Below are 14,672 nucleotides of genomic sequence, written 5' to 3' on the forward strand. Positions count from 1 at the left end.
TTGTACCAAAAAAGCAAACAGTGACTCGAGTAAAAGAGCTGACAGCAGTCAGGGGATAGGACCAAAGTAGACACCTCCCAGGTTTGGAGCTTAGTAGCATAGTTTGTTGACTGGAAGAAATATTCCATCTCTTGCTGGCCCACAAGCATTGATTACTACATAGATTCAACCCATTTCACTTATTGTCAGCTGTCAGGTATCCCAAAACTGAAAAACTGAGTAGTTTAAAATCAGAAGCACTGTTGAAATGAAAGTAGACAGCCTGATTGTAATGTTTATGTAATCAATCTGATTCTTAGGAATTCTTGGCCACCCATCTCGATTAAAACAGGAAGCAGGCAGATTGAAGGCAACTTTCCAAAGTTTCCATGATTGCAGCCTTTATTCCAAACATAAACCAACATTTTCAAGATTGTCAAGATTGATCAATGTCAGGTCCAGAGCACAAGCATAAAGGAGAACAAATTAAGTATTACTCCGGATCTGATGCAGCACACAAAACTAAAGATAAATTTCATAGTCATAATAAAAAACATAAATATAAATTCATAACTTAATACATTGATTATATGTCCACAAAGTGTTGCTAGGCTGTACATAAGGTGATGACAGAAAAAAAAGTAGTGGTGGAATTAGTGGGTGGAAGTGGTGATCAGTCTTATTACTTGGGGAAAGTAAGTGCTTTTGAGACTGGTGGTCCTGGCATGAATGCTACATAGCCTCCTTCCTAATAGGAATGGGATGAAGAAGTGATTCAAATGGGAAAAAATGAAATATTTAGACAAATATTAACTTTTGTAGAGCTTTAATTCAGAAAAACACACATAAAGAGCTTAAAGGTGAATTACCAGACAAATTAGACAAAGCCATATTTGGGCACATGCCAAAGTCATAGCCATAGTGTTAAGTTTTAAAGGTACCTTAGAATGGCAGAAGGAGAGGGAGGTAGTGCACGGTGGAATGATAGAAATGATTAGGGAAGGAATTCAAGACATTAGAGCTCAGACAACCATAAGAAATAAGTACATATTAGAGCAAAACTGTGATGCAAGGAATACATTTACAACAGGAGTTATACCGACTGTTACAAAATTAACCACTGAAGATGTGAAATAGTTCATAAACAATTAGTGCAATACATCTTCAGAATGAAGTATTTTAAGACTGATATGAATGCTCACCTGACTACTGATTCCACAGTACAAACTAGCTCCTCTGCACCACATTCTCTGGTGTTCATCGGAGGGGGTGAAGTTTGGTAAAGGTGGGTCTCTGATCCAGCACCAATCTCACTGGAATGATAGTTGTAGTGACATCTCTTACAGTAGCGCACAGGCCTGTTTCCATGGCGACCACAGCAACCTGCTGAGAAGCAGGTTACAACAGCTCTCCTAACGTGTGAGCTGCAATTCTATTGAGGAGCAAAATCTTTGTATTAATTGAATAAGTCACAATCACCAATACTTCTAAGCATTTAACATTTCTAGGTTCAAGACCCAAACTACTTAGAGCAGAACGCAGTGTGAAACAATTCTGGCTGAGTTCTTAGTACCAACACAAGAGATTCTGCAGTTGCTGGAAACCCAGAGCAACACACACACAAAATGCTGGAGGAACTCAGCAGGTCAGGCAGCATCTATGGAGGGGAATAAACAGTTGACATTTCAGGCCGAGACCCTTCAATAGGACTGGCCTGGAAGGGAGGAGATGCCAGGGTAGTTTGTGCAGGTAGTCTGGTTAGTTAGACAGGCAGATAGTGCTTGGCTGGGATGTGGGTGCTTTACAGAAGGGAAGTTTTGAAAACACGAGAGATTCTGCAAATGCTGTAAATCCAGAGCAATACATCCAAAATGCTGGAGAAACTCTGCAGCCCAGGCAGCATCTATGGAATGAATAAGCAGTTGACATTTCAGGCCCAGACCTTTCATCAGGAAAGGAGGGGGAAAGATGCCAGTAAAAGAAAGTGGGTGAGGGGATAGAGGTCAAGCTGGAAGGTGATCATTGAAGCCAGGTGTCGGGGAGGGTGGGGAAGGGGATGAAGTAAGAAGCTGGGAGGTAATAGATGGATAAGGGTAAAGAGTTGGAGAAGAAGGAATCTGGTAGGAAGGGAGAGTGGACCATGGGAGAAAGAGAAGGAGGAGAAGCACCAAGGGCAGGTGATACGCAGATGAGGAGAAGGTGTGGGGGGGCAACAGAGAGGGGAAATGAAGAAGAGGTAAGGGGCGAGGAAAGATGATTACCAGAAGTTGGAGTAATTGATTTTCGTGGTTGGAGGCCACCGATGGTTACGATGTGTTGCTCCCTTAACCTAAGAGTGACCTCATCATGGTAGAAGAGAAGGCCACAGACGGACATGCCAGAATGGGAATGAGGATAGGAATTGAAATGGTTGGCCATTGGGAAATCCTGCTTTTTGTGGATGGAATGAAGGTGCTTTTTCAACAGCATTGTGTGTGTGGAGTTCTAATCAATGTTGCTGAACTCGCACCAGAGACAACCTTAACGAAATATCTGATTATTCATTATGAATCGGCTTTTGATCTTAAATATGCTTTCATTACTTAGGCAAAGAAAGCTGAGGACAAGAAGATGACTAGAAATAAGCAGTGATTCATTTAGTACTTTTGGAGTGAAAAAGAGCTAAATTGTGATCTTGGTCATGGGCTAGATATTCTCATTTGATTTTTAGCCTGCTGTTGAATGCCATGCAAGAGAAGCTATTAAGAGTGCCAGAAAGACTAGGAAATACATTTGTACATTGTAATGATTTATGAAAGCCCTGACAAATTTAGATCTAGGACTCATGTGCATGTAGGTAATATTCACAGGCAGAAAGCTGTTGCTTCCAAAGCCAGACAGGCAGGAGCAGGCAGGGATAGGATTACCAGGGTAGTGATGGAGGGGAATGATCACTGCAACTGATGAATAGACAAGACGATGAATTGAGTGGATACCTCTGAGGGAGTGAAGAAAGATTCCTGTACAAACAGTCATCTACCTCATGAATTTGAACACCCTTTCTGTTTTCAGCTGCCATATATCCCCCAAGGTCCAGAAAACTTGGTTGCTTTACATTTAAAAACATTTAAAGTAGACAGGCTCTGGAAACATATTATAATATTTAAATGATACAGTTGTCCATATAAGATCCTGTTGACATCACTGTCAAGGGCTCTTCATCTCATGTTCTAGATATTTATAGCTTACTTATTATTAATATTTCTTTCTTTTTATGCTTGCTCAATTTGTTGTCTTTTTCACACTGGTTGGGCAGTCTTTCATTGATTCTGTTATGTTATTATTCTATGGATTTATTGAGTAGATCATCAAGAAAATGAATCTCAGAGTTGAATATAGTGACATACATGTACTTTGACAATAATTTTACTTTAAACTTTTGAACTAAGCCTTTCCTTTTATCATGTATGTAATATCTGATGGCACAAGGGGATTGCTGAATTGAAGAGAACATTTAATCAATCGGGGATCATTTTGTTAAAATAGTATTTTCTTTTTCAAAATCAAATCAACAATATGGTTTAAATACTTTCTCATTTCAATTCATTTTAGATTGCAAATTCATGGAAAATTCAACAGGTTAAAAATGATTTTGTTCAGCAGATTTGCCAAACATTTATATAAAAATACTTCTCCATTGTCACACCCACTTTTCTTTGGTCATTGACTCAGATATCAGATGTGGAGGGAAAGAAGCTGTTCATGAAATATCAAGTATGTGTCTTCAAGCTCCTGTATCTTGAAGATAGCAATGAAAAGAGGGCATACTCTGGGTGATGGGGGGTCTTAATGATGGATGCCACCTTTTTGAGGAACCGCCTTTTGAAAGTGAATAAGACATGAATCATTTCATCAAAAATCCCATAACCCAAGGCTTCCCAAACTGGGGTCCATGGACACCCCAGTTAATGCTAGCAGTCCATGGCATTAAAAAAAGGTCTGAAACTCCTGCCATCACCCAGGACGTGCCATCTTCTCACTGCTACCATCTGGGAGGAAGTACATACATCCATATATACATACACTCTATCTAAAGTACATACACTTACTGTAATTTATAGTTTTTATTATGTATTGTTGCCACAAAACAAGAAGCTTCACGCCATTCACCAGTGATATTAAATCTGATTCTGAAGGTTATGTATGAATTCCATACAGACTTTCAGAACACTTGACAATCATAAATATGAAACTGTGACTGCAGGATTTGCCAAAAGGCTTGGTGCAGATAAAGACATAGATCTAATCAATAAACATACTGCATTCTCAGGACTGAGGAATGAGGCATCATCCAGGAATGTTCTGTCCTAGCTGTCTACATTTGATATGCAAGCCAGGGCAGGACGATATGGAGAGCAAACTGTTGCCCAAATAGCAGGCTCCCCTCTCCATGCAGCTGATGAATCCTAAAGAACAGCAGAGAATGATACAGTTTGGCACCACTGGTGTTGCAAGGGATGCCAGTCAGCTTTGAACTCAACGTAGGACAGCCTCAGGGACTCCAGCTCTGGATTCTTCTTCAGAGTTAATTCCCGAAGCCATGATAGTGTATAGCCACGATAGTGCGTAGCCACAAGGCAGCGAGTTTTGACATAGCTTTCCTTCTCCATCTGCTCAAGCAACTTGTTTTAAGGTACCAGTAACCACCCTTTGCCCATTCTCATGTCAGAAGAAACAGTTCCGCAAGCTTAGAAGCTAAACTACAAGTGAAGGCCTGGAGCTGGGCTTGGTTGTCAGAGGCTATTTGAGGTGGCACGCTATCGGGAGCATTTAATATGTAGTGGAAGTTCACCCCATTACCATCCCTGGCTATAACAACCTATAAGATCATAAGAAATAGGAGCAGAAGTTGGCTATTCGGTCCATCAAGTCTGCTCCACCATTTAATCATGGGCTGATCCAATCCTTCCTGTCATCCCCACTCCACTTCCTTCACCTCATACCCTTTGATGCCCTGGCTAATCAAGAACCATTCTATTTCTCTCTTAAATGCACCCAATGACTTGGCCTCCACAGCCACTTGTGGCAACAAATTCCACAGATTTACCACCCTCTGACTAAAGTAATTTCTCCACATCTCAGTTCTAAATGGACGTCCTTCAATCCTGAAATTGTGTCCTCTTGTCCTAGAATCCCCTACCATGGGAAATAACTTTGTTATATCTAATCTGTTCAGGCCCTTTAACATTCGGAATGCTTCTATGAGATCCCCCCACATTCTCCTGAACTCCAGGGAATACAGCCCAAGAGCTACCAGACGTTCGTCATATGGTACCCCTTTCATTCCTGAAATCATTCTTGTGAATCTTCTCTGAACCCTCTCCAATGTGTTACGAAGGATGAACAGCTCTGATGGGCAGAAGGATGCAGAGTTGCCCATGCCCGCCCCCCCGGGAAGAATTGCAAACCATTACTGTTGCCATGCTGCTAATGAGAGAAAAAGCGATGGAACAAAAACATGCCAGAACTGATAAGAGAGAGAGAGGAGAGGCCATTGATTTACTGTTATGTCTTCTGCAAAGGTTGTTTGTCTTCGGCTACTCTGTTCATTAAAATTCCTCAGTGGACAGCCGAAACAGGCTGGTTTGATGGACTAAGCCATTCAAAACTGATTGACACCTGAGAGCCCGTGAGTGGGGATAAAAGTGAGGTCTGGGGAGACACCCCTCAGACACACCAGGAGACACACTAGTGAGCACTGCTTGAGTGTTGGAACCCAAGAGAAGGTGTGGGACATCGGGGACCAAACAAAGGATCAGTCACAGTAAGAACACAGTGTGACAGCAGGGCCGGTGGGGGCTTGTGTGTGTGTCCACTCATGCCAGAGTGACAGGTCCACCACAGAAGAATGATCTAGCTGAAGGACAGAGGGGTCATACCTGAATGGCCACAACAACACATCAACGGATCAAGACCGTAAAGGAAGGTTTGCCTGACAATAGCTGTCACCGTTTGCTCGCTCTCTCTCTCTCTCTCTCTCTCTCCCCAACAATTACAACAAAACCACCAACAACTACCTCAGCATGTATGAACTGAACTGAACTTTATATTCACATATGACAATTCATTATCCCCTAGACATCGATAGAGCTTGTTTATTATTGATTATTATTATACCCACATTTTTAGGTTTAGTATTGCTAACGTGTATTATCTATATATTTGCATTGATGATATTGATTTGTATATTTTACTAATAAACATTGTTTGAAAATAGTACCACCAGACTCCAACGGATACTTCTTTCTTTGCTGGTTAGACACCCAGTTATGGGGTACGTAACAAATGTCAGTATATCCTTTCTAAAATAAGGAGCCCAAAACCGCACACAATACTCCAAGTGTGGTCTCACGAGTGCCTTATAAAGTCTCAACATCACGTCCCTGCTCTTATATTCTATACCTCTAGAATTGAATGCCAACATTACATTCACCTTCTTCACCACCGACCCAACCTGGACGTTAACCTTTAGGGTATTTTACACAAGGACTCCCAAGTACCATTGCATCTCTGCATTTTGAATTCTCTCCCGATCTAAATAATAGCCTACCCTTTTATTTCTTCCACCAAAATGCTTGACCATACACTTTCCAACATTGTATTTCGTTTGTCACTTCTTTGCCCGTTCCCCTAAACTAAGTCTCTCTGCAGGCACTCTGTTTCCTCAACACTAGCCGCTCCTTCACCTATCTTTGTATTATCGGCAAATTTAGGCACAAACTTGGACTGTGGTCCAAATCATTGACATACATGGTAAAAAGCAGCGGTCCAACACTGACACCTGTGGAACTCCACTGGTAACTGGCACCAGCCAGAACAGGGTCCCTTTATTCCCACTCTCTGTTTTCTGCCGACCAGCCAATGTTCCACTCGTGCTTGTAATTTCCCTGTAATTCCATAGGCTTTTATCTTGCTAAGCAGCCTCATGTGCGACACCTTGTCAAAGGCCTTCTGAAAATCCAAGTACACAACATCTACTGAATCTCCTTTGTCTGACCTGCTTGTAATTTTCTCAAAAAATTTCAGTAGGTGTTACTGAAAAATTTAGTTACCTGAAGGAACTACTTAAGGAACTGCAGAATACAACCTCCTAAAACATCATTCCAGGTGTGGAAGTGCCTACGAGACCATCCTAGCACCCCCATCTACATCAGTGAGGCCAATCGACAGCTTAAATTTTAAAAAATGGTTCATGTACCCAACACAGATAAAGATTGATGTCACCTCACACAATACTCCAGAAGAAATTGCACCAGACAACAGTCCACAGTTAACATCATTTCAGTCTGAAAAATTTATGACAGTTAATGGAATAGAGTACCCTTGTCCAAACAAGGGAAAAGAATTAAGGCAGTCTTGGAAGGATGCCAAGAAAGTTTAATCAAATTCACCACCTTTTTCATTTCCCCACCCTGGTTCTTCTCTTCAACTGCCTATCACTTTCCCCTAGTGCCTCTCCGTCACCCTTTCTCTCATGGTCTACTCTCCTCTCATATTAGATTCTTTCTCCATCCCTTTACCTTTTCCCTCTATCATGTCCCAACTTTTCACTTTATACCCCCTTCCCCAACCACTTGGCTTCACCTATCACCTTCTAAGCTTGCTCTACTTTCCTTCTGCCCATCTTCTTATTCTGGCTTCTTCCCCTTTCCTTTCCTCTCCTGATGAAGAGTCACAACCTGAAACATTGACTGTTTATTCACTTCCATCGACGCGGCCTGGCCTGCTGAGTTCCTCCAGCATTTTGTGTGTGTTGCCCTGGAATTCCAGCATCTGCAGAATCTCTTGTGTTCACTTTTTAAATATTTTAAAACATTTGGTCATGCAATTTGATTTATGAATCTTGTCACCTGCATCATCCTACGTAGAGCAGTAGACAGTATAGGATAAATTACACATTCTTCAGTTTTCTCTGTCCTGTGTATTAGACATACACTGTGCAATCACTTTGTCAGTGATTATTATAAGACTATAAGACACAGGAGCAGAATTAGGCTATTTGGCCCATCGAGTCTACTCCATCATTTCAACATGGCTGATTTTTTTCCCTCTCTGTTCCAATCACCTGCCTTCTCCCCATATCCCATCATATCCTGACTAATCAAGGATCTAACAACCGTCACTTTAAATACACCCAATGTCTTGGCCTCACAGCTACCTGTGTTAACGAATTCCACAGATTCACCACTCTGGCTAAAGAAATTCCTCCTCACCCCCATTCTAAATGGACATCCCTCTATTCTGAGACTGTGCCTTCTAGTCTTAGACTCCTCCACCATAGGAAACATCCTCTCCATTTTCATGCTATTGAGGCCTTTCAAACTTCGATAGATTTCATTGAGATCCCTCCCCCCCCCCATTCTTCTGAATTCCAATAAGTACTGGCCCAGAGCCATCAAACACTCCACATATCCCATTTTTGTGAACGTCCTTTGAACCTTCTCCTGTGTCAGCACATCCTTTCTTAGACAAGGGGCCTAAAACTGCTCACAATACTCAAAGTGAGGCCTTATCAATGCCTTATGAGGCTTCAACATTATATCCTTGCTTTTAGACTCTAGTGCAGGGGTCAGCAACCCACGGCTCCGGAGCCGCATGCGGCTCTTTCATCTCTGTGCTGCGGCTCCCTGTGGCTTTGGAAAATAAATGATGAGTATTTAATTAAAATGTATTTTATGCTAGTTTGTTAGTTTTTGAAATGTAATTCTAAATCTGAAGATTATGGTAATCTTGTACAATCTAAATAAAATGTGTTTTTTGTCGCTATTAATATACGTCACCACTGCCAATGCCTGACACGCGCCAGTGCGCAATTTCTTTAACTTTTCGATCCAAGGTTGGCTAACTATGGAGAATTCTAAAAAAAAGAAAAGTGACTGAAGAAAACAGAACGTTTAATGATACCTGGGCAGATTCATTTGCTTTCACTGCTAACGAGACTGGTTTACCCGTATGCTTAATATACAATGAGAAACTACCAAACAACAAATAGTCAAAAATCGCAAGACATTTCCAGAATAAACACGCAGCCTTTGCTCAAAAATATCTGGATGGAGATGAGAGAAAAAAAGCCATTTCGGAACTGATGTGGAAGGTTGATCTGAGCAAAAATCATTTCAAGAAGTGGATGAAGTCTGGAAAATCAACTACATATGCTAGTTTTGTTGCCGCTCAGGAAATAGTCAGGCACGGGAAGCAATTTACAGATGGTGAATATATAAAAGAATCTTTCATTAAGATTTCAGAACATCTATTCACAGACTTTAAAAACAAGAGTGAAGTTATGCAGAACATCAGGGATATGCCCCTCTCTGCAAAGACTGTCAAACACAGAACCATAAAAATGGCAGAAGACATCACAAGACAGCAAATCAAAGACATCAATTTAGCTGTGGCCTACTCGAGTGCCTGTGACGAGTCTAAAGACAAAGGTGATATTGAACAAATAGCGCTGTTCTGCTGGTATGTAAACTCTGCAGGGCCACAGGAAGAAATGATTGAGTTGATACCTCTAAAAGGCCAAACACGGGGGGAGGACATCTGTGAGGCTGTCTTGCATTGTTTAAGAGCCAAAGGAATAAAGACCACCCACCTGGTGTCAGTAGCTACTGATGGGGCACCTAGTATGACAGGAACGCACAAGGGATTTGTGGCTTTACTGCAGAAGTCGCTGGACAGAAAGCTGCTGACTTTTCACTGCATCTTGCACCAAGAGGCACTGTGCGCCCAAACATTTCCTCCGGAATGCACAGAAGTAATGGATGTTGTCATTCAGATTGTCAATAAAATAATGGCAAAAAGTTTAAATCACCGTCAATTCTGTTTGTTACTGGACAAGCTGGAAAGCGCACATTCTGATCTCCTGCTGCACAGCAAAGTCCGGTGGCTGTCCAGAGGGGAGGTGCTGAAACGCTTTGTCACCTGTCTGGAAGAAGTGAAAACTTTCCTGGGCAGCAAAGGGCTCACCTTTCCTGAGCTGGAACAGCCAGAGTGCCTGTAAAAGCTACACTTCATGGTAGACATGACAGCGCACCTGAACACGCTGAACACAGCTCGTCAGGGGAAAGGACGCACAGCCCTGCACATGTTGGAGGATGTTTTGGCATTCGAGCGCAAGTTGACAGTGCTTGCCAGAGATTTACAGAAAGGCACATTGTCTCACTTCCCCAATTTGAGAGAGTTGCAACAAGCTCACGACATGATAAATTCGGAGTATTTACATTCTGCAGTCATCGCAATGAAAACATCGTTTGGGAAACGCTTCTGTGAGTTCAGAGAGGAAAAAAACACATTATCCTTCCCGGTCACTCCACTAAGCTTCGATCCATCCCTACTGAATATGACTGCATTGGCAGGTGTGAGTCAACCTGATCTTGAGATGGAACTGGCCGACATAGCCGACAAAGACATATGGGTGTCCAAGTTTAGACACTTGACAGCAGACCTTGAAGATGTTGCCCGTCAGAAGGCCGTTCTTGCTCAGAATCACAAATGGAGTGATACTGAAAACCTCCCCGAACCTGACAAACTTGTGTTCGAAACATGGAATGCTATCCCCGACATTTATGTAAATATTAAAAAGTATGCGCTTGGAGTCCTGTCGATCTTTGGATCCACATATGTATGTGAGCAGGTGTTCTCCAACATGAACTTTATTAAAAACAAACATCGAGCACGCCTCACAGATGACAGCTTGCGATCCTGTGTAAAGATGAAGGTGACGTCATACAGCCCTGATGTGCAGACACTGTGCGCTGAGGTCCAGGAGAAGAAATCCCATTAACCAAGTATGATAAATATTATAATTGCATATTATTTTACATATACCCAATGTTTTTCATTGTTCAGTGAAATAGTACTTTTATTTTTCAGGTTGACAGCTGGCTGACGTTATTTTTGGTTTGCTGCTGGCGGACAATTTAAGTTTGGCGTTTTTCATAAATACAAGAAGGACTCAAATAGACATTGAGTATTTTACTTAAAAGTAACCTTCAACCCTACGTCTGTTTTTTCGGAGATCAAAATGTTTTTGTTGCATGCAGAAATGTAATTTTGTTTTCTTTGCAGGAGTTCATCGATTGCATAAATGCAACACATTATAGTTTGTTTATACATAGCATAAAGGCAAAAAAAACGATGTATGCAGTGTAATTTCATTTTAAATGTCAACCTGGTTTTGTGGCTCCCAGTGTTTTCTTTTCTGTGGGAAACAGGTCTAAATGGCTCTTTCAGTGATAAAGGTTGCCGACCTCTGCTCTAGTCCATTCAAAATGAATGCTAACATTGTATTTGTCTTCCTCACCACCAACTCAACCTGCAAATTAACCTTTAGGGAATTATGCACAAGGACACCCAAGTCCCTTTGCACCTCAGATTTTTTAATTCTCTCTCCATTTAGAAAAAAAGTTTATGCTTTTATTCCTTCTACCAAAGTGCATAACCATACACTTCCCAACACTGTTTTCCACCTGCCACTTTTAGAATTTAGATTTAAATCTTACATCCATCCCACAATGTGAGGGAGTAAAAATCTTTTGTTATGACTCTGTCTCAATGTACAGACATATGTATTTAAAAGTCTAATGACTTGTAGAAAGAAGCTGTCCCATAGCCTGTTGACACGGGCTTTTACGCTGCAGTAGTGTTTGCCAGATGAATGCTTTGCCCATTCTTCCAATCTATCTAAGACACATACCTTGTATTGTTGAAGAATAATGACTATATTACTATGTATTGTTAGTGCAATGCACTGGTATGACATTTTAAATTCTAAAATTTGTCCAAAATAACATTTTCTATCTAAGGGAATGACATACCTCAGTATCCTTACAGTGTAAGATGAAAACTGAATGACACACAAATATTGCATTCTTACATTAATCTAATCAACAGCAGTTTTAAAAATTATTTCCAAGAGTAGTTTTAAGAACACTAAAAGATATGAGTTCAAGTAAGACCAGATTTTCCCTGCTGTGCGTATGTGAGGAGGATTTAATAAATCATGTGGAATAGAACAGAAACAGCAAGTAGAACATTAATACAAAGAAACATCTCAATTTCCTTCAGCATCCAAGGCCCAATAAATTATGCAAAAGGAAATACAACAAAATTAACTTTGGAAGTAACTGGAGGGCTTATTAAAAATTTATACATAAAGTCATTAACAATTATTATACAATGCTGTACAAATAATGAAGATTCTCTGTTAGCATCTTCATAATGACTTAACCATATTGGAGATTTAAGAAACTGAATCCTAAAGAGACCACTTAGAGTCATGGAGTCATAAAACACTCCAGCACAGAAATAGGTCATTCTAATCTGTGCTGAACCATAAATTTGGCTAGTCCCATCAACCAGCACCCAGAGTATAGACCTCCATACCCCACCCATCCACGTACCTATCCAAATTTCTCTTCAAAATTGAAATCGACCCCACATCCATGACTTGTGCTGGCAGATTATTCCATATTCTCACCACCCTCTGAATGAAGTAGTTCCCCATGTTCCCCTTAAACATTCCATCTTTCACCCTTAACCTATGACCTCTAGTTGTAGTCTCACCCAACCTTAGTGGTTGATACCCTTCATAATTTTCAGATTCAGATTCAGTTTATTGTCATTTATAAACCACAAATACAATGCAGTTAAAAAATGAGACAACGTTCTCCAGAATGATATCATGAAAAAGCACAAAACAGACCACACAAGAAAAACCACATAACGTTTGGTAATCCCCAATCCAGAGTCTGGAGAGGCTGCTGCGTATCAATATTGCGCTACCGTCTTAGCACGTTCCCTGGAAAGGAACTACAAACTCATCAGACAAAACTAAAGCTACAAGACCTACACAAAACCATATAGTTACATATAGTTATAGTTAACATATAGTTTCAACAGTGCAGACAATACCATAATTGATAAAAGACTAACTGACAAAGACCACATAATTATAACATATAGTTTCAACAGTGCAAAGCAATACCGTAATCTGATAAAGAGTAGTCCATGGTACGGTTTAAAAGAAAGTCGCAAAGTCCCGACAGCCCATCATCTCACGCAGACAGTATAAGGAAGAAAAACTCTTCCTGCCATGAACCTCCAGCGCCGCAGCTTGCCGATACAGCACTCTGGGGGCCCCGACCACAGGCAACTCCAAGTCCGTCTGAAAACTTCGAGCCTCCAACCAGCCCTCTGACACCGAGCACCATCTCTGCCGAGTGATTCGACCCCGGCCCCGGCCGCCAAGCAACAGGTAAAGCCAAGGATTCCGGGCCTTCCTCCCGGAGATTTTTCCGATCGCACAGTAGCAGCGGCAGCAAAACAGGCATTTCAAAAGTTTCACCAGATGTTCCTCCATGCTTCACACATCCGTTTCCATCAAATCACTGCATCCTACACTGACAGATTGTACACTGCATCCTACATGACAGATTACAGATACTCATTCCAAAGTGGCTGCCGCGCACTGCGTCACGCCGCCATCTTGCATCAGTTTGTACACCTCTATCAAATCTCCCCTCAGCCTCCTATGTTATAGGGAATAAAGTCCTAACCTATTCACCCTTTCCCTATAACTCAGGTCCTGGCAACATTCTTGTAAATTTTCTCTGCATTCTTTCAGTCTTATTTATGTATATCCTGTAGGTAGGTAGGTGACCAAAACTGCACACAATATTCCAAATTAGGGCTCACCAAAGTTGTAAATGTACAATGTCCTGGGTATGTTACTCAAAATGGCCTCTTTGGTTTGTTACAAGTAGGAATGTTTCTTTGTCAGATAAGTGTTTCTCTAGCCGTTGTTTCACTTTAGATATGGTAATTGTATTCATTTGTTAATCAATGGGGAATGTCATTGTGTCTTGTGATGCTGGGAACTTGGGGGAGGGGTTTTCGCGGGTTTTTTGGGAGAGGCCGAGGAAGACGCCGAGGAAGGTGGACGTGTGCTGGACTGCTCGTAAGACCACCGGGGTGGTCCCAGGTGCGACGGCCGGATGGGTCGATTGGTTCGTTGATTGAGCTCCAACGAGTGCACTAAACAGACTGAACTTTGATAAGTTGGCGCCTTTTGTTTTTTTCCTTGTGTATATATATATATATATATATATATATATATTGTATTGCCTACTATTTTTTAATTTTAGTAAACTCTTTAAAGTGTATTTCATAACGGTATTTGTTGTGGGTTTGATACTGTTGGCGGGCGTGAGGCATTAACTCGATTCTCACAGCACCTGTGTGTACCGGAGGTGGGTTGGAGAGTGGCTGGATCTCCTTTTTTCCCCTAGACATATACCAGCCTGTGGGTAAGGGTTACATAAACAATTTCAACATAACATCCCAACTTCTGTATTCAATACACTGATTTAAGAAGGCTAATGCGCCAAAAGCTTTCATTATAACCCTATCTACCTGTGACATGACTTCAATGAATTAGGGACCTGCATTCCTAGATACCTTTATTCGTCAACACTCATCAGTGCCCTACAACTCACCGTGTAAGACCTACCCTGGTTGGTCCTTCCAAAGAGCAGCAACTCATACTTGTCGCATTAAATTTTATCTGCTATTCTTCAGCCAATTTTTTTCAGATGCTACTGCAAACTCTGATAGCATTCCTTGCTATCAACTACATCACCACCCTAGTGTCATCC

General features: G+C 41.3%; 1 protein-coding gene across 1 annotated transcript in view; it reads right to left on the reverse strand.

Annotated features, from left to right (window-relative positions):
• Positions 1–14,672, reverse strand: part of LOC132390105 (protein unc-79 homolog) — a 625,175-nt gene that overhangs the window by 490,123 nt on the left and 120,380 nt on the right. The window contains exon 12 of the mRNA XM_059962702.1: positions 1,182–1,411. Coding sequence (XP_059818685.1) covers positions 1,182–1,411 — 230 coding nt within the window. The remainder of the gene's footprint in view (positions 1–1,181; positions 1,412–14,672) is intronic.

Source organism: Hypanus sabinus, chromosome 2, assembly GCF_030144855.1.
Source record: "Hypanus sabinus isolate sHypSab1 chromosome 2, sHypSab1.hap1, whole genome shotgun sequence".
NCBI classification, from domain to species: domain Eukaryota; kingdom Metazoa; phylum Chordata; class Chondrichthyes; order Myliobatiformes; family Dasyatidae; genus Hypanus; species Hypanus sabinus.